This window comes from Cinclus cinclus, chromosome 16 (genome assembly GCF_963662255.1).
Source record: "Cinclus cinclus chromosome 16, bCinCin1.1, whole genome shotgun sequence".
Taxonomy (NCBI): domain Eukaryota; kingdom Metazoa; phylum Chordata; class Aves; order Passeriformes; family Cinclidae; genus Cinclus; species Cinclus cinclus.
In genome coordinates, this window is record NC_085061.1 from 1,230,754 (window position 1) to 1,248,798 (window position 18,045).

At 54.3% G+C, this 18,045-nt stretch overlaps 3 protein-coding genes across 7 annotated transcripts in view; 1 reads left to right on the forward strand and 2 right to left on the reverse strand.

Annotated features, from left to right (window-relative positions):
• The window catches only part of TSC2 (TSC complex subunit 2), a 32,948-nt gene extending 32,344 nt beyond the window's left edge, over positions 1-604 (reverse strand). For both annotated transcript variants that reach the window (XM_062503467.1, XM_062503466.1), the window contains exon 1: positions 525-604. The gene's annotated coding sequence lies outside the window, so the exon portion shown is untranslated. The remainder of the gene's footprint in view (positions 1-524) is intronic.
• A 66-nt stretch (positions 605-670) lies between these two features.
• On the forward strand, positions 671-6,225 carry NTHL1 (nth like DNA glycosylase 1). 2 transcript variants are annotated; one of them, XR_009933699.1, is made up of 6 exons: positions 671-743; positions 1,601-1,833; positions 3,316-3,486; positions 3,840-3,999; positions 5,064-5,210; positions 5,784-5,914. XR_009933699.1 is itself a non-coding variant. In XM_062503621.1 (6 exons), the coding sequence occupies exons 1-6, from the start codon at positions 671-673 to the stop codon at positions 5,905-5,907; spliced, it is 867 nt and encodes a 288-aa protein (XP_062359605.1). In that variant the 3' UTR covers positions 5,908-6,225. The 2 variants fall into 2 exon arrangements, 1 of the variants encoding a protein (XP_062359605.1); XM_062503621.1 differs by having other exon boundaries at positions 5,105-5,210; positions 5,784-6,225.
• Positions 6,226-6,941: 716 nt separating this feature from the next.
• NHERF2 (NHERF family PDZ scaffold protein 2) overlaps positions 6,942-18,045 on the reverse strand; it is a 32,466-nt gene continuing 21,362 nt past the window's right edge. For 2 of the 3 annotated variants that reach the window (XM_062504007.1, XM_062504009.1), the window contains exons 3-7: positions 16,321-16,497; positions 14,270-14,423; positions 12,183-12,226; positions 11,250-11,312; positions 6,942-9,477 (exon numbers count right to left, since the gene is read on the reverse strand). In XM_062504007.1, coding sequence (XP_062359991.1) covers positions 9,319-9,477; positions 11,250-11,312; positions 12,183-12,226; positions 14,270-14,423; positions 16,321-16,497 — 597 coding nt within the window. In that variant the 3' untranslated portion in view covers positions 6,942-9,318. The remainder of the gene's footprint in view (positions 9,478-11,249; positions 11,313-12,182; positions 12,227-14,269; positions 14,424-16,320; positions 16,498-18,045) is intronic. The other variant, XM_062504008.1, reaches the window with a different exon arrangement.

Here is an 18,045-nt window from a genome sequence, read left to right on the forward strand (position 1 = left end):
GTGTCACCAGGGACACATGGAGTGCATGGCCTTGGGGACCCCCACAGCCCAAACCCACCCTGGGCAGTGGCACATTGTCCCCCTGCCACCCCCAAACAAGCCCGGACATGCCACATCCCATCCCCAACCCAGGACACGCCACAGCCGCTTAGGGACACACAAGGCAAGGTGGGGGGGGGGGGGGAGGGGTGTCACACCCCAGAATCCCAAACACAACAGGTATCACCCCCCAGACCCCCCAAACACAACGGGGGTCACAGCACAGCCGCCCCCAGACACAGCGGGGTTACAGCACCAACCCCAAACACAGCGGGGCCACAGCACAGACCCCAAACACAGCGGGGCCACAGCACAGACCCTCAAACATAACGGGGGGCACAGCCCAGATCTCAAACACAGCGGGGCCACAGCACAGACCCTCAAACATAACGGGGGGCACAGCCCAGACCCCAAACACAGCGGGATCCCAGCGCGGTCCTAGAGCGCGGCCCCCCCCCAGGGTTCCGGGTCCCCCCGTCACTCACCCCGATCCCGGCCCGGCCCGGCCCGGCCCGGCCCCGCCGCCCCCGGCCCGCTCCGCTCGGGGCCCGGTGCCGGCACCGCCCCCGTGCAGGCCCCGCCCGTTCCGGCGCCTCGCGTTCCACCGGGCCCGGTAGTTCTCGGGGCCGCCATGAGCGCGGCCCGGCCCCGGCCCGCGGCCTGCTCGGCCCTGAGGCGGCTGCGCTCGGCCCGGGGCGGCGGGGGTACGGAATGGGAATGGGAATGGGAATGGGGTACAGACAGGGAATGGGGATGGGAATGGGGATGGGGAAAGGGGTACAGACAGGGAATGGGGATGGGAATGGGGTACAGACAGGGAATGGGGAAAGGGAAAAGGGAATGGGGGTACGGGAAAAGGGAATGGGAAAGGGATGGGGTATGGACAGGAATGGGATACAGGAAAGGGATGGGATACAGACAGGGAAAGGGAAAAGGGGTACGGACAGGGATGGGATATGGGGCAGGGATGGGTTACAGGACAGGGAGTGGGATACAGATGGGGATGGAGAATATGGACAGGGAATGGGGTACAGGCAGGGAATGGGGTATGGAATGGGATCGAGAGTATGAGAGAGGGATCGCAGCTTCCTGGGGGTGCAGGAACAGGGGATTGAGGACACGGGGCGTGAAGGAGAGGGAAAATTGCTGATTCCACGAAGGAGGATCAGGGCTGTGCTGGGCACAGGGAGCAGCTGGGGCTGCACCAGGGGGCGGCCTGCCTGGGGACAGGGGCTGCGTGTCCTTGTCACATCCCCCTCGGAGCAAGGGATGTAGCTGTCCTGGTCTGGGGGTGCACCTTCAGCAGCCTCACCTGTGTGTGGGACTCTGTCCCCATCGTGTGACATGTGACCCCACTGTTGTTATCTGTTGCTATTTGTTTCCCACGTCCTTCCACCCTCCCTGGCTCTCCTTGGGACTGGGGGATGTGCAATATTTGGGACTCGGGGGAGGGAACTTGACCTGGTCAGGGTCGCCTGGGTGCTTGGTGGGGCTGTCACTGAGCTCTGTGAGACATGAAGGCATCTTTCCTCAAGCCTGGAATCTCTGCCATCCTATGCAGGGAGCCAGATCCAGGGTACACCCGGCATCCAGAGGCAGAGGAGGAGGAGGAAGAGCCTTGCCATTGCCTATGAGCCAGGACAGGGCGGTGGGGCCGAGCCCCCGAGGGTGCCCTGGGAGCCACGGGACTGGCGGGAGCAGCTGGAGCGCATCCGGGAGATGAGGAGGAGCAGGGATGCTCCCGTGGATGAGATGGGAGTGCAGAAGTGCTATGACAGCAGTGCACCTCCACAGGTAACAGCATCCACAGATAACATCATCCTGCTGCCAGCTTCAGCAGGCACAACAGCTTCCCTCATCCTCCTGCTGGCCCTGGATCTGTCCCACTTGGGATGTTTCCAGGACAGAAACTGGATCAGGACTCTGGGCTGGGATTGGTCCCAGATGAATGTGAGGGGCAGTGCCGCCTTATGGAGCAGGCTGGCAGGGCGTGAAGCCATGTTCCTTTTTTTCCTTAAAAATCTCTGTAGGAGTCCAAGGGAAGTATCCAGCAAGTTGGCTGTGGAATGCAGAGGAACATAGGGAGCACCCATGGGCCGGCTTGGAGGGGCAGTGGAGTGGGAATGTGGGGATCACAGAATCTCAGAATTGTTAGGATTGGAAGTGACTTTTGAGACCAGCTCATCCCATGGATTTGGAGCAGCTCTGGAGTGGGAATGTGGGGATCATCCAGAGGCAGGCTCAGAGGAGCAGCAGGACCTGCTGGGCTCTGAGGGAGGGGTCAGGAGGACACAGCTGGACAGCCTCAGCACGTGGAATGCTGTCCTTGCTGCTGGCATCCTGCCCTGAGCTTGGATCCCTGGGGAGAAGGATGAGCTCTGACCCCAGACCCAGAGAACGTCACATGCTCTCAGCCACGTGGGCTGGCAGCTGTGGGACCGTGGTGCACCACATGGAAATAGCTTCTCTTCCCTGGGGAAAGGGGCTTCTTGCTTCCAAGAAGTGGATGTTGTAACCCTCAGCTCCTCACAGCATTTCTTCGTACCCTGAGATTATCCTGCTTCCACGCACTCGGGAATTTTTCCTGGTGCACCTGTGGTTTTGTAAACTCTGTAGGAGAGCTAGAGGGAGGATTGTGTCTCATGTTGTCCTGGGTCATTTTGGGTTAGTTGCATCATCCTCCTCGCTCTGGTGGGATAGAATCACATCTGGGGAGAAAGAATTGGGAAATAGGAGGTGATGGCTTGGCTAAACCCTGCCTGGCAGCAGCAGAGGAATTCCTGGGATTTGTCCTTCTTCTCCCAGTCTCTGTCATCCCAGTTCTTCAGATTTGGTTCCCTGAGGAGCTCACTGGAGCCAGACACCCAGTTCCTACTGTAGCCTAGTGGGAAAGGGTTGGGATTTTCAAAAGCTGCTTAGAGTAGAAGTTGCATGAAAAATCATTGAGCATTTGTACTTGTGCATCCTGTGGGTCTCCTGAGAATGCCGTCCTCAGGAAAAGCTTTGTCCAGCCCTTTGTGCCTCAGCACTGGTATCTTTGGAGTGAGATCCCAGAAGACCCAGAGATCTCTGCCCTCTCACAGATACTGACAGCTGAGCTTGAAGGTGTTTCTTTTCTCCCTTTATTGTGTGGTGGATTTAAAAAGTTATGGCTTATTCCTGTTGCAGCCTTCCTGTCTCTTGGAGAGGTGGATAGGGCTGAAGGGTGGGAGCACACCCTGCACTAGGGAAGTGCTGAATCCTCCCAGGGTGTCTCAGTGTCCCCTTTGTCCCCAGGTCATGCGTTACCAGGTGCTGCTGGCCCTGATGCTGTCCAGCCAGACCAAGGACCAGGTGACAAGTGCTGCCATGCTGCGCCTGCGCCGGCGCGGCCTCACCGTGGACAGCGTGCTGCAGATGGATGAGGAGACCCTGGGACAGATCATTTATCCTGTGGGATTCTGGAGGGTGAGTGTGGGATCACCATACAGATACACAGGAACCCCCTGTGCCTTTCTTGTGGGCAGCTCTCCCCTGGAGTCAGGCTAAAAGCTGGATTTTACACCAATTTTGGCACTTTGTACTGCCAGCAAGATGAGATTCTTGGCTGCAAGCCCTGGAGCGTGCAGGGAGGTTGGAGCTCCCAGCTCTCAGCATCTTGAGTTCAAGTAGAAGTCAAGACTCTGTCTCCTCCACAGCTGCCATGTGTGGCCTCACCTGTAACACACACTCAGGAATGCTTGGTTTTCTGGGCTGTGTGTTTCTTTTCCCTGTGTGGGAGGGCAGCTTGGACTGTGTGCCTTTTCCCCTTGGTTTTCCAGAACAAGGTAAAGTACATCAAGCAGACCACAGCCATCCTGAAGCAAAAGTATGGTGGTGACATCCCAAGCACTGTGGAGGAGCTGGTGGAGCTGCCAGGAGTTGGGCCCAAAATGGCCCATTTGGCCATGCACATTGCCTGGGACAGTGTGGCTGGCATAGGTAACTTGGCCTGTGTTTTTCTCATCCCTCTCCTAAATCCCAATCCATTCCCCAGGCAGGGGGGAAGCACTGCAGCCCCAGCCCCCAGGAGCCTGGTAACATCCCTTTGGTTCAGTCATCTGCAGAGTATTTGGGTGGGGGAACGATGTGACCCTCAGCTCACTCAGTGAGTTGTAGGATTTAAGCAGCTGCTGTTTCTCCCCAGATATGATAGCAGAAATTCCCAAGGGAAGTCACTGCCCTGGGGAGCTGGTGCCAGATGGGGCTGGACCATCACCTGCAGGGCCCCTGGGGACAGATTAGTATTCCTAAAGAATGTGCTGCCTGATGGAAGGGCCTGGGAAAGCCAGGATGAGCGAGGGGGCGGGAGCTGGATCCTGCAGCCCCTCTGGTGACCATCAGCTGGACAGGCCATGGCCCCTGCCCTGCATCCAGCAGCCCTTGGGCTCTGTTGTTCTCCTGCTGTGGGGGAGGGAAGTCCAGAGACAGCCAAACCAGCCAAGTGTTTTTCAAAGAATTGTGTGCTTGGTTTTGATTTGGGAGGCAAGGCTTAGTCTTCCTGTTTATAGCAATTTCCTGGGTTTTGCCCAATTAGCCCCAGAGACAGGTTTATCACTGCTGATCTAACAATAATACACTTTGCATTCAGAGCTTTTGAGCTCAAAGCACATTATAAACACTGCTTTAAGCCTCCCAAGCCCTCTCTGCTGGTGGGTATTATGAAACGTGTTTTCCATGCGGGCAAAGGAAGGGGCAGAGATCACGATTTGCGTAACTTCAGCTGAAACTCTGGGAGGATGAGAATGTGCAGAGGGAGTTGGGGCCAGGCTGCCCTGTGCCTGCTCCACAGAGCAGGGGAACCTTGGGAGAGAGGCTGGGTCGGGCTGGGTGAGCCTGGGGAGAGACACTCACCTCAAATGCTTTTGGCTCCGGGCCTGGGAAGAAAATGTTTGTGTTTGGAGTGAGCCTCCCCTGCCCTCCACTCCTGTTTCCACCCGGCTGCTCCTGCTGCCCCGGGCCTGGTGGCTGTCACAGGCAGCTGTGGCTCTGCTCTCTCTGTTCAGGTGTGCCTGCCCCACCTAAACTCTGGGCTCTCCCTCCCCAGCTGTGGACACCCACGTGCACAGGATCTCCAACAGGCTCAAGTGGGTGAAGAAGGAGACCAAGTACCCCGAGGAGACTCGGGTGGCACTGGAGGAGTGGCTGCCCAGGTGAGCCCTGAGCCCCCGCTGGCTGCACAGAGTCCTGCTTGGAGCAGTTTCAGGGATTGCATTTTGGCTCCCTCCTCTTTCCAGGGTTGCAGTAGCTGCAGGTGTTTCCTCTCTGCCAAAGCTACAGCAGCAGCATCTCACCTGCCTGGTGGTTCTGTTGCTGTCAGATGGATCAGTCACCACCAGTGGAACCCTTGATCCCTGATTTTTGCCTTGCCAAATTTACCATGACCCAAACCAAGTGCTTTTCCATACAGGGCCTTGTTGAGCCCAGTGGCCACAGCAGCATCAGCCCAGGGCTGGATCCTGGCCTTCGCTGGTGATTCATTTGCAGTATCAAACAGCAGCTGACATGTACACAGGCACATCTCCACACCTGGCACGTGCCTGAGCACAGGCACTGCTCCCCCCAGCTCAGCAGGACCAGGAGAGGTTGGGAGGGCTGGGACTCACCTCCAGGGGAAGCCAGGAAGAACAGGTAGAAGAGGAAAGGGATCCCATTAACACCCCAGGCTGTTCCTCACCCCTTTCCAAGCAGCTGCATGGCAACACTGCTGTTTCTCCTCTCACCAGGGACCTCTGGAAGGAGATTAACTGGCTCCTGGTGGGCTTTGGGCAGCAGACCTGCCTGCCTGTGAACCCTCGCTGCAGCCAGTGCCTCAACCAAGACATTTGCCCAGCTGCCAAGAGACTCTGAGGGATCATCCAGCCTTTGGAGAGCCACAAAGCTGCTTGAGCTGAGCCCTGCTAAAGCTGGGCCTGGCACAGGGCTGGCAGTGTGACTACAGGGGACAGGAGCCTGCTGCAGCAGCTCCAGGGAGCAGCCACTGGCAAGGGCTCAGCTCTCCAGAAGGAAAAGGAGCTTTGAGAGGCAGCAGTCCTGCTGGGACAGAGCTGAAGGCTCCAGCCTGGGTGAATGGCTGAGCACGGCCCAGCTGTGCCACACTGAGTCACTGGAGAGAAAAGGTTTGTCCTCAGGGACGTGCTGCTGCTTGTAAATACTTGTTTAATAAAGGTGGTAAGGGTTTTTTTGCATCCACGAGGTTTGCTGGCATTTGTGCGACAGTGGCTGAGGGGAGGAGAATGTGGGTGACCTCAGCAAGGCTGAACCATGGCAACCTGCCCTGCCCCACAGCCAGGTGTGCTGCCAGCAGGACAAGAGCTGTGCCAGGGGACATCCAGGGTGGACAGCAGGAGGAATTTCTTTATGGGAAAGGCTGTTCAGTACTGGAAGGGACTGCCCAGGGAGGTGGTGGAGGTGTCCACTCAGTGCTCTGGGCTGGGGACAAGGTGAGGATAGGGCAGAGGTTGAACTCAAAAGATCCTGGAAATCTTTTCCAACCTCGGCGATCCTGAGATTCTGAGGTGGAGCTGAAGCCTTCCCAAGCCAGGAGCCGAGGGAATCAGTGCCTGGATGAGTGAGCTCTGTGTCCTGGCAGCAGGACAGGGGGTGATGCACTGCAGGGCCACTCTGTGTGTGCCACAAGGGTTCCAGCAGCCACGGGAGCCAGGCTGTGTCCCCAGGAGCTGACACAGGGACACCACCACCCCTGCGTTTTGTTCTTCAAAGAAAGGGCAGTGCCGCCTTCATTGTGGAGCTTCAAAGGCATCATTCCAGCTCCTCTTTAAAGAGGCCGGGGAGGAAGCAAAGTTTACAATGTGCTAAAGGGCTGCAATTCCGCTCTGGGCTCCCTCCCTGAGCAGCTGAGGAAGGAGCAGATAAGTGCTGGGTACATGGCAAACCAAGTTTATTACTGACAATACCGTGTACATGGTGGGTTTGCAATGCTGCTGACAGCCTTAGACTTTATTGATTTTCTTTTCCAAGTTAAATGTACAGGAACTGAATAATTACTACTGAGCTACAAGATGTCAGGAATGCAGTAATGCTTCAACCAGGAGCAGTTTCCATGGACTAAGAGATTAAGATTTTCAATTTTACCAACACGGATTTGCACACCTGATTTCTTTCGATCTACATTCAAAACTACACAAAGTTTTTTTTTTCTCCCCCCACCTCCCCTCAACTGCAGCAGTGTTGGATGAGAAATGGGGTGTTTACACCAGGTCTGTGCTCTCTGACCTGCATCAGAGTGTCCTGGGAATGCTCTGCCCGGCACAGCCCAGGTGCTGCCGGGGTTTGGCGACGCGGGCACGGGAAGCAACGTGCACACCATGGAAAAGAAGGGCTCCTTCCAAACACTACCCAAAGAGAAAAGACAGTATTTTTGGAGTCAAAAATAGAGCAGGTAATTTGAAGTGGGATGGGGAAGAGGTGTCTTGTTAATGGCAGAGCCCCAAGGGCAGGCAGCCTCTCCACATCCCCCATCACCCCAAACACCTGCACCAATTCCTCTCCAAAGTCATTATTTTCAACCTGTTCAACCTACCAACAATCCTAAAAGATAACTTTCATAAAGAGAACTCATCTCCTTCACCCCTGAGGCTCTCCACACTCTCCTGCCAGCAGCATAAGGCCACAGGCACCAGCTGCTCCCCAAGGAAGCCAAACACCCTGTGCTGAGCCCCAGCCCACTGCTGAGGAGAGCAGAGAATGGTATAAGGCACCTTTTAGCTCCAGAATTTGGAAATACCTTAGAAAATCCGTGCAGAGCCATTCCCACATCTGTAGCACACTGACCACCCAAGGGTTTTATCCCAGGAGGGCTGGAGTGAGGCAGGGCACAGCCACAGCTCTGCTCACACCTCATCCATGGCCAGGTGAGCGCTGCTGTTTCCCTTCGGGTAAGAAAAGTGGCTTTGTATTCCCAATCCCTTCCCACAGCAGGGCTGGGATTGCTGCTGGAGCCTGGCAGGGAGTGGGACAGCCCCAGCCCCTGCCCTGGGAACTCAGCTCTGCTACCTGGGAACGCTGCAGCTCAGCTGAGCCACCTTCACTCACAGAGCCAAAGACAGCAATAAAGAGCTTAAATGGACTTAATCTGTAATGCTTTAAAGATACACTCTGAATGCTGAGAGCGGGGCGTTGGAGGAGGCCACAGAAGCCAAAGGTGCTGCCCACTCCATCACAGCAGTGCCTGCTCCATCTCCAGCCCCATTTGGAGATGACTTTCCAACAGTGACACTCCCGGGTTGGGGACACCAAACCCCAGCCCAGGTGGGACCTGGACCAGCCCCACTCTCCAGTGCTGAGCCTCAGTTTCAGCTGCATCCCTGTGCTCCCTCCTGGAAGCAGATATTGGGTCATCCCCACTTCCAGGTTTGTCCAAAGAGTTTCTGTAGCCATCTCGTGGTTCTCATCTTCGTGCTCCGTGGGGCAGGACTGGCCCTGCTCCCTCCTTCCCCTGCCACATCCACGGCTGCAGGTGGGGAGAGCTGTGCCCTTTGGGTTTGGGCTTTGCTTTTAAACCCCACCCTCTCCCCTCTGCAGAGCTGTTTGGGGTGAAAAATGAGCTTTTACTGCCTGGGGCAGGAGCTGCTGGTGGTGGGGGGAGGTTCCTAAACTAACTGGAAACACATGGAACTTCAATTAAAAAAACAAAACAAAAAAACAAAACAAAAAAAAAAGTTTTTGCTTCAATAGCAAAGCCAACGAACAATTTCCAGCCACAGTCCATTTTCCCATGGTGGGATTAGCTAATGCTGGGCGTGGGGAGCTGGGGAGGGGGTCCCTGGCACTCCCACCCTGCAGGCACCCACCGCGAGCCATGAGATGTTTCCACAGGGGCACAGAGCATCCCATGGGGCTCAGTCTGGGACACCCACAAAGCCAAAATACCCCACGTAAAAAGTAAAAAAAAAATAGAAGTAACAGAAGCCTAAATGATGCAAGTAAGAAACAAAGATTTAAAATTCTTCCAGTCCTTTCTCATAGGAACAGGGGACGGTGAGCAGCCAGAGCCAGGCTCAAGAGCAAGCAAGAAAAGGAGCTTTGGTCACATTTGTCTTATGAGAATCGCTGGTGAGTAACAATAACAATAATAATAAAAAATAAAAATAAAAAGGACTTTAAAATACGCCTTGTAAAAGCAACCAGTGAAGAGCAGAGCACAAAGCATCTCACATGGACACCGAAGGACAGGGCGTAGGCACCTCAGAAACGTCCGAGCTGGGGCGGGAGGGGAGCGGACGGCGGCTCCAGCAGGGCTCAGAAATTGCTGAAAATCTCCCGTTTCTTGTTCCAGTCCATCTGAGGTGCTCGCTTCTTCACACGCTTGGCCCTCACCTTCTCCTTGGCCTCGGCGGCCGTGGGGCTCAGGCTCAGCCCGCTCTCCTCAAACGGGTCCTTCTTGTCCGTGTCACCATCCTGCGTAGAAGGGACAAAGCTGTCGGCGTTCCCACGCCACTGCTGTGCATTCCCACAGCCTCTCCTGGCATCCCTGAGCTTGGAAAACCCTCCAGGATCATCCAGTCCAAGCTCGATGCCCAGCTTGTCACCAGCCCAGAGCACTGACTGCCACATCCCAGTGTTCCACTTCCCCGGGCTCTTCCAATGCCTAACAATCCCTGCCATGAAGGATTTCCTCCAGCCTGCACAGCAAGCAAATGCTCAGGGACGGGTTTTTTAGGAGCAGAAGGTCAAACCCTGTGCCATGCCCGTGGTTTCACTGGCAGCAGCATCCCTGTGGATGCGGAGCTCATTACAGCACTGCATTTTGTGGGGATGTTTCTCCTGCCTGAAGAATGTGTGGCTGCACAGCTGGAAGTGGAGAAGCAGCAACACAAGAGGCTGCACTCGTGTCAGGTGTGGGTAAACACACAGCATGCACACCTTGGGTTTTAGGGAAACGTTTCAGAGCTTTCCTGCTGGCACTGCTGCCCCATCACCAATGCCCAGCTGGGAAACTGAGTGCACAGATCCCTGCTGATAGCCATGGGCAGGGCCTTCCATCAGCACTGAGATAACAGTGCTGGGCTGAACAAAACCAAACTGAGCCAAACTGAGCCCAGGAAACCCCCAAAGCCCACAGGGACTCTGGTTTCCTGCCAGGACAGTGACCCCTGAGCAGCCCAAGGGTGGCTTCATGGGAGGAATGCTCCAGCACTGCTCACTTTCCCAAATTCTCCACCCCAGGGACTCTGACTTGTCGTGCAGCAGCCCAAGGGTGACTTGGGGGGTAGAACCCTGTGCTCCCCACGGGACACAGGCTGGATTTCCCAGGGCAGAGCCACTGGATCAGGACATGGATCAGGACATGCATTATTCAGTGCCCATGGGGACACTGGCAGATTGCAGGCGTTCAGCCACAGCTGGAACCCGAGAGGCTTCGGGGCTGGGGGTGCTCAGAGGGGCCACACCAGCACTTGGTGCTGTCACATTCCTGCTCCCAAATGTCCTGGGGCAGGAGACAGCAGGGCAGAGACCCCACGGAGCACCTGCTCCATTTATAGCAGAACCTTGTGCTAAAGATAAATTTTTGAGCACTTTGCAAATCCCCTACTTCTTAATACAAATCCCTGCCTCTTATTTTAAGAGGAAAAAAAAAAAAACCTGCTAAGTCATTAATGCCCAAGAATGACAATCAATGCCTCGTGTTGACTTTTGGTTGCCACTTCACCTTGCCCAACAAGTTTTTGTCCCTTTCCAGGGTTGAGCCACACCACAGAAACCCCTTCAGCCCAGCCTGTCACCAAAAACAACTCCTTCCCCCCTTTAAACACTGTGATAAATTTAATGTGCTCCAAACTGAAAAAAAAAATAAAAATCAGCTTTTTAAAAATTTTAAGCCTGCCCTGGTCCTACTAGCAGCACTTGAGCCTCACAATTCTATTCCTCAGAGATCCCCAGCCTTGCTGTAGCTCATCAGTGTAATTAAACCTCAGATCCCAAGTCCTGCAGACATCCTTCACCTCCCACCTCCCAAACTATCCAAGCAGGAATCACTGCCCAAGAAGGTGCCAGTGAACACCCACAGTGCAAGGGAGGAGAGAAAACCCTGGATTTTGGTTGCTGGGTGGGTACAAGTGAATCCAAATCTGGGAGATAAACTGAAAACTCATCGATACACAGCACTGTGAGGCAGGGCTGTAACCACCCCAGGCTGTAAAAGGGATAGGGAGTGTTTGGGGTTTTTTTACCTCTGATTCCTTCCCAGGACTCTGCAGGTCGCTGTGAGATGAAGATGTGGATCCTCCATTCAGCTGGAGGAGAGGAAAATGTCAGTGTGGTTTGTGCCAGACAGAGTTAAACACAATAAATCCCTGGCTACAGCAATGCTGGGCTGCTCCAGGGATGGGATGGAGCCTGGAGGGAATGGTCCTGCTCAGGGGACCCTGCACACACAGGAGCTCCCTGGGACTCCCAGAAGAACTGGGTGGTTCCATCCTGCCAGAACTGGGACTTTGCCACCTCCTCCTCCTCCTCTCTCCCTGGGATTAAATGGGGCTGAAATTGGCCTTGTGCAAGCTCTAAATTAAAGCTGTAGTGGGGAGTAATTAAAACAGGCAGCAGCAGTAAAGCTGAGCTTAAATGAGCCTTGGGGATTTGAGCATCCAGGCTCACCTGGCACAGGTGACCCTGATCCCTCCTGGTCACAGTCTCCAGGTTGCTGCTCTGGGCTAGTGATGCCTTGGGGTTTAGCTTTTATATTTTTTAGAATCTCTGCTGCTTGGTGTGTAACTCTGAAACTTCATATTAGGTGTTAGTGAGTTCTCTTCACAGGGGAGTTGGACAAAACAATCCCTTCCCAGCTGGAGAATTAACAACCAGTACCTAAAAAGCAGAAACAACAGCAGGAAGGGGGCAAGGCAGGGGGCTGAGACTTCATAACCTGGGGCTGTGGTTAAATAATTCATCCCAAGATTTAGATGAACCAAAATTTATAAAAGTGTAAAACTCATGACCAGGATCCATGTGGGATTTGATTTGGGTGCAGCCCCTGCCAGGTTCTTGCACTGCCCAAAGTGTTTCCTTTCAATAAATTCCTACTTTATTCCTTTTGCTCTGTCCAGTCTCTGTTCCAGCTCAGCCTTTCCAGGCAACACTATCACCAGGGGCAGGTGAGGACTCACCTGAGTCTGTGCAGATCCATTTGTCATGGGCTGGGGTACCACACCTGGACACAGTAAAGCCAGAAAACACACAGTGAGTAGCCTCAGCTGGGATTGCTGCCTCAGCTCCCAGCAGAGCATCCCTCAGCACCATCACCTGAGATCCCACACCTCCCTCCTCCCCTGCCCACCCCAGCCAGTTCATCCTGTCCCTTGACTTGGTCCTGTGCTTTTCCCAGCCCTTTCCCCTCTCCCTCTGCCCTTCTAGAACCACATCCTTGCCAAATCCTCCAAATTCACCTTTTTGATCAGAGGAAAACATCTACCAGGACAAGAACCAAGTAACCTCCCTCTACAGGCACTGTCTGCAGCACACTCTTCTTTTCTTTTTTTTTTTTTTTGACCATTAGTTTGTTTTCAGAAGTTCTTCAATCAAAAATCTTAAAAGTCAACTCAAAAGTCTTCATCAAAATCAGCATCGTGGTGTTGTCACAACAGTGTGTGGAACAGAACCCCACTCTCCAGGCACTCTGGAATTATTTTTTTCTTTGCTCACTTCCAACGATTTACTCTAACAATAGCCCACACAATGGCAAGTTTTATGCATTTAAGCTGCCAGTCACCACGATCAAGTCATTGCCCCAGGCATTACTATGTCTCACTGCCCCAGACTAACAGATGTGTTAATTAGGACAGGATTAATAACTGAATTAAGTCAAGCATGTATGCTTTCCCTAGGGACTGACTGGGGGCTGCATCACTGCAGACTGCAGGGATTTCTGGGGCAAAGCAGAAAAATAAACCTAAATTGTGATTTTGGGAGTGTGCTGAGGTGCAAAAGCCTTCGTGTGGCTTTGGGATCCTTAAATATTTTATTGCAGTGAATGTTGGACTCATGTTCAGAGTGAGACAAGCTTGGAGCAATGGGCATCAGAAGAATCAGCTCACACAGAAGTTATGTCTCTGGTATCTTAAGTAGCTAAATTTCAAATTAAATTAAAAACAAGCTTCAGATGGCAAGGAATAGAAAAGTGGGACGGGGCTTCAAAAACAAATTAGCTGTATCTAGAAATGCTTAAACTAAAAACCACTTGTTGGCTCAAAGGTTGAGGTGCTCAGGATGAGCAGCAAGGCTTGGAAAGTGTCAGTTTGAGGTCAAAGCACTTCAGTTTAATATTATTATTATTATTATTATTATTATTTCCCTCTTACCCTGCAAAGAGCAGAATTTACCAGAGCCCTTTGGCACCAAGGCAGGTGCCAGGCAGACCCAACTCCTGCTCCCTGGTGACTGCAGGGCTCGGAGCACCCAGCCACCCTCCCCAGGGCTCTGTCCCCTCCCAGAACAAGGGCTCCTTTATGGCAGTGCCAGCATAAAGCTGGCTCCTCCTCGGAGCATCTGACACCCTGTGGCTTCCCAACATTGTCTGACCCATTTCTGGGGACAAATCTTCCCATTGAGCATCCTGGGAATCAGATAAGGAACAGCTGTGCTGGGAAACAGAGCTGCCCATTGAGCTGGGGACAGGCCAGGCTGGGAGCCCGCAGTGGGGCAGGTTGGGGAGTGGATGAGCAGCTTTCCCTGCCAGGTTTCAGCAGAAAAAAAAACCAAAACAATCAAACAAAAAAAAAATTTCCTGCACTGGCCATGATGTGATCAGCCAGCGTGGAGCTCTTCCCTCTGCACAGGGACTCTCCAGATGCCCACAGACTTCTCCACCGGAGCAAAGAACAATCAGGGAATCAGAGAATCGTGGAGTGATTCTTAAATCTCATCCAGTCCCACCTTCTATTAGAACAGGCTGCTCCAAATCCTGCTCAGCCTGGCTTTGAAGGCTCCCCCAAAAATCCCACCACGCCTCAGTCCTTTGGTGGCAGCGAGCTCCAGAGTTACATATTCACCGTGCAAAAGCAACCCAGCGTTTTTTGGCTGGGTGAGGGTGTATTCTCACTGTTTATAAATAGCTGGGTGGTGCTCAGGAAACTACTGAGGGATGAGACAGGAGGGAAATGTGACTCTGCCCGGCTCCTGAGATCCCACAGATCCCACAGCAGCACCGTGAGTCACGGGAGCAGCGTGGGGTCACCCCGGCAAAGGAAGGTCTCACCTTTGGTGTGCTCCTCCGTGGGGGTCACCCCCAGCTTCTTGAAGTACTCGTCTGTCTCGGGGTCCACCACCAGGAGCCTGGCCTCGCTGTCCCTGGATTTGATGTGGGACACCACCTCCGAGTGCCGCAGCCCCTCCACGTTTATCCCGTTCACCTGCAGAGCCACGGCATCACAACCCAAATCCTGGCTCCCAGACTCCCCTCTCTCCCTACAGTGGGAGGGGATTTTCCTTTTTTATTATTCCTGTTGGGATGAAAGGAAGGCTACAGGCTTTTACCTTCCCCCTCTCCAGCCAGCCATGTTCTCCTAAGTCCTCCCAGTGCCCCTGCTAGAGCACCCTCATCCCAAACACATCCGTAGGGAATCACAGACCCCAGGCTCCCACCAAAATCCTCTGTGGTGCTGTCAAACACAGCCCTCCCCTTGGATGTGCCCAGGAATCTCACAGCGGGCACGGACAGGGGGCTGGGCATCACCGTGCCATCCTCCATCCCTCTGCGATGGAAAACCTGGATTTTTGTGCCCTGATGGGCGAGTCCCTGTGCCTGGTGAATGGATTCATCTCTCCCTCCCCTGCCTGTGAGCCAGGACCTACAGGGAACGTGATCCCGCTCCCGATTGTTCCCTGCAGAGAGGGGACAATGGTGACTCAGGACATTGTTGGGTGGGAATGAATCACCCTTTGTCCCACCGGGAATGACCCGACAGCCTCGGCAGGACCCAGCGCTCGTCCTCATCCAAAGGGACACGGACACTGCAGAGCCTGAGCTCCAAACTCTGGGATCCCCTCCGCAGGCTCCCCCTGCTCCTCAGGGCACAGCTGGCATGATAATAAACCCCTTGCAGGCTCTGCACCTCATTCCAGGTGCTGCCACCCTCAGCTGCCAGCTCACAGCCCCCCTCCATCCCTGTCCTGCCACTCCAGCTCGCTGCAATCCATGCCCAGGGCTCACCCCTGGCTGAGCCCAGCGCTGCTCTCCCCCCATCCTGGCACAGGGCTGGGGGGCATCAAATATTTATCCCAGCCCCAAAGAGCAGGCAGGGAGGAGATCAGGTTTCTGAGCTCACCGGCTCACCCCGAGCTGCTTTGTGTGTGCCAGGCCCTGGGCCAAGCCCATAAATAAATAACACGACCCCTGGATGTGACACCAGCCAGCCACTGCCACCCGTGCCCCGGCCCCACGCTGCTCCCAGCATTAAACTTTCAGCTGCTGGGAAGAGGCAGCAGCTCCCACTGCCTGGGGAATAATTATTCATGGGCTTGGAAAGCAGGAGAATGCTCTGGTCTCAGAGTTTTCCCAGCTCACATTCTTCCAGGGATGCAAATCCCATTCCTGCTCTGAGCTGGGAGTGAGGGGCACAGCTCGGTCCCCATAGGGTGGGTTTGGGGTTCAGCCTCCTGGGGAACAGCCCAAGCAGGGGATTTCTACATGCTCCCATAGGGAAAAGGGTGATGGCTGCTGGGTCAGTCCCTGCCTGTTCCTCTGCCTGTCCCTTCTCCAGGAAAAAAGCACAACGCACAGAGGGCAATTCCCAGCCCCATCCAAACTTTGTGGCCCCATCTCGGACAAAAAGTGTTGTCCAGCACCTGGCAAACACTAAGATGTTTCCAAGAACACTTTCCCCTCAATCTTCCATAATTTTGTGTGTTAAAATCTCTGCAAAGCCTCTTCCCTTGTTTTTCCAAGCATTCCCTGGCAGGGCATCAGTTCAGCACCAACCTGGCCTTATGCCCACAGTCACCTGCCCAGCCCTCCCTGGTGCCAGCCAGAGCCAGCACAGCACCCTGGGGACATGGGTCACTGGTGGCCTCGCCAGGCTGCACTCAGTAGTCTTGGAGGGCTCTTCCAACCTTAAACAATTCCAACTTTCTACTCTATAATTCCACCCAGAGCTCACAAACACCCAAATGGCAGAAGAGGAAGGAGCAGCCCCATCAACCTTAGGACCGAATTAGAGGAACAGAGTGGGATGAGATGGGAAAGGCCATGGGATGGGGGTTCTTCCAGCTTCCCCAGGGTGCTACCCCTGCTGCTGTGCCCCCCTTTACCTCCACCAGGCGATCCTGGGGCCGCAGCCCTGCCCGGGACGCCGGCGAGTCGGGATCCACGGAACGGATGAACTGCCCTGGTCGGGATTTCTCACTGTGCAGGTTGAAGCCGTAACCATTGGGGCCTTTCTTCAGGTGGCAGAGACGTGGGCACAGCTCCTTCTGTCCATTTAAATCCTGATTCGTGGAGGAGAGGGTGGGGGAGACAAGGCACAGGGGTTAATTCACAGCTTTGGGGTGGCTCTCAGGTAGATGTGACCATAAATAAATAAATCCCTGAGGAAGCGCCGTATCTGCCCCCCTGTCCTCGGCATGGGGACAGGTTAACAAATGGATTTCCTCTCATTGAGTCTATTTTCGAAACCCAATTGTCCAAAACCACTCCAGAAAAATGAAAACAAAACAAAAAATGCATTTCCTTCACCAGGAGTGGCTCACTTGAATCCACCCATAGGCTGGGACCCCCCTCCTCCCCAGGGCAGGGAGGAACCAAGGCCCAGTTTTGCTCTGCCCAGGCTCACCCAGACCTGGGATTAACCTCAGTCAGGTATTTCAGGCAGTGCCACACCCTTGGTCTTGGTGACACCAGCATCACCCACTGGTGACATCCCCTCCCAGCAAGGAGGGACCAGGGTGATGAACCCCAACATCCAAGAGCTCCCTGCAGCTCAGGAAGGCTGAGCTTGGCAGGATGAACAGCACAGGGGCACGTGAGGAGTTTAGTGCTTCCCCTCCTGCCATGGAAAATGCTTTATGGCTCCTCAGGGCAGCCAGGGAGCAACAAATCCTGGATTTCTCCAGGTCTTCAGGACCCATTAATTCCTGCTCCACCAGGCAGCTCCGGCTTGTGGAGCATCCCTGCAAAAGGCACTTTGGAGATCAGGGCGTTCATTTTCACCCATGGTTTAAGGAAAACATCTCCCCCGGATGAGTTTTCACCTTCCCTCAGCAGGCTCCCTGCCTGCCCACAGAGAGGATTTCTCTGGGATCACATTCACAGGGAAATCTCTTACAGCCTTCGCCTCCAAATTAAAAATCCAGGCAGCAATTTCCTCCTCCTCCTCCTTCCTCTCTCGGCCAAAAGGCACAGTGAAACATCAAACTTCCCAACTCCTTCATCCCCTCAAGGAGGGATTTCACAGAGGAGAACAAAGTGGGGACACACAGAGTGATCACTACCAGGGATCTCTGTGCTGGGGGATAGAATTTGCATGGAATTCCAGATGGGGTGGAAGGGATCTTAAAGATCACCTTGTTCCTGGCAGGGGACACCTTCCACTGTCCCAGGCTGCTCCAAACCCCATCCAGCCTGGCCTGGGACACTTCCAGGGATCCAGGGGCAGCCACAGCTTCTCTGGGCAATTCTGGCTGTGGCTGCAATGCCCAGGGGGGACAGAGGTGGGTCAGGGTTCAGCACCAGCCTGACCAGTTCAATCCCAGCATCAAGGAAGAAACAGGGATGCAAAAATGACCAACCTTTGCATACAGAATGGCTCAGGTGGGAAGGAACCACCGAGGGTCATCTAAATCCAATCTCCCTGTTCAAGCAGAATTCCCCAGAGCACATCACCCAGGATTGTGTCTTTCCTCTGGCACAGGAGGAAAATTCCAACCAAATTCCTCAAAAGCTGCTCACACGCAAGGGTCACCACCAGCAGTGCCCATCACAGGCATCAGGGCACACTCAGAACTGCTGCAAACTGCTCCTGAATTTTAGAGATTCCC

Excerpts from the sequence above, each read along its gene's own strand:
- NTHL1 (XM_062503621.1), top strand. The coding sequence starts at position 671 with ATGAGCGCGGCCCGGCCCCGGCCCGCGGCCTGCTCGGCCCTGAGGCGG. Across the intron at positions 1,834-3,315 it reads ACAGCAGTGCACCTCCACAG|GTCATGCGTTACCAGGTGCT; the intron begins GTAACAGCATCC and ends CTTTGTCCCCAG. Across the intron at positions 4,000-5,104 it reads GGACAGTGTGGCTGGCATAG|CTGTGGACACCCACGTGCAC; the intron begins GTAACTTGGCCT and ends CTCCCTCCCCAG.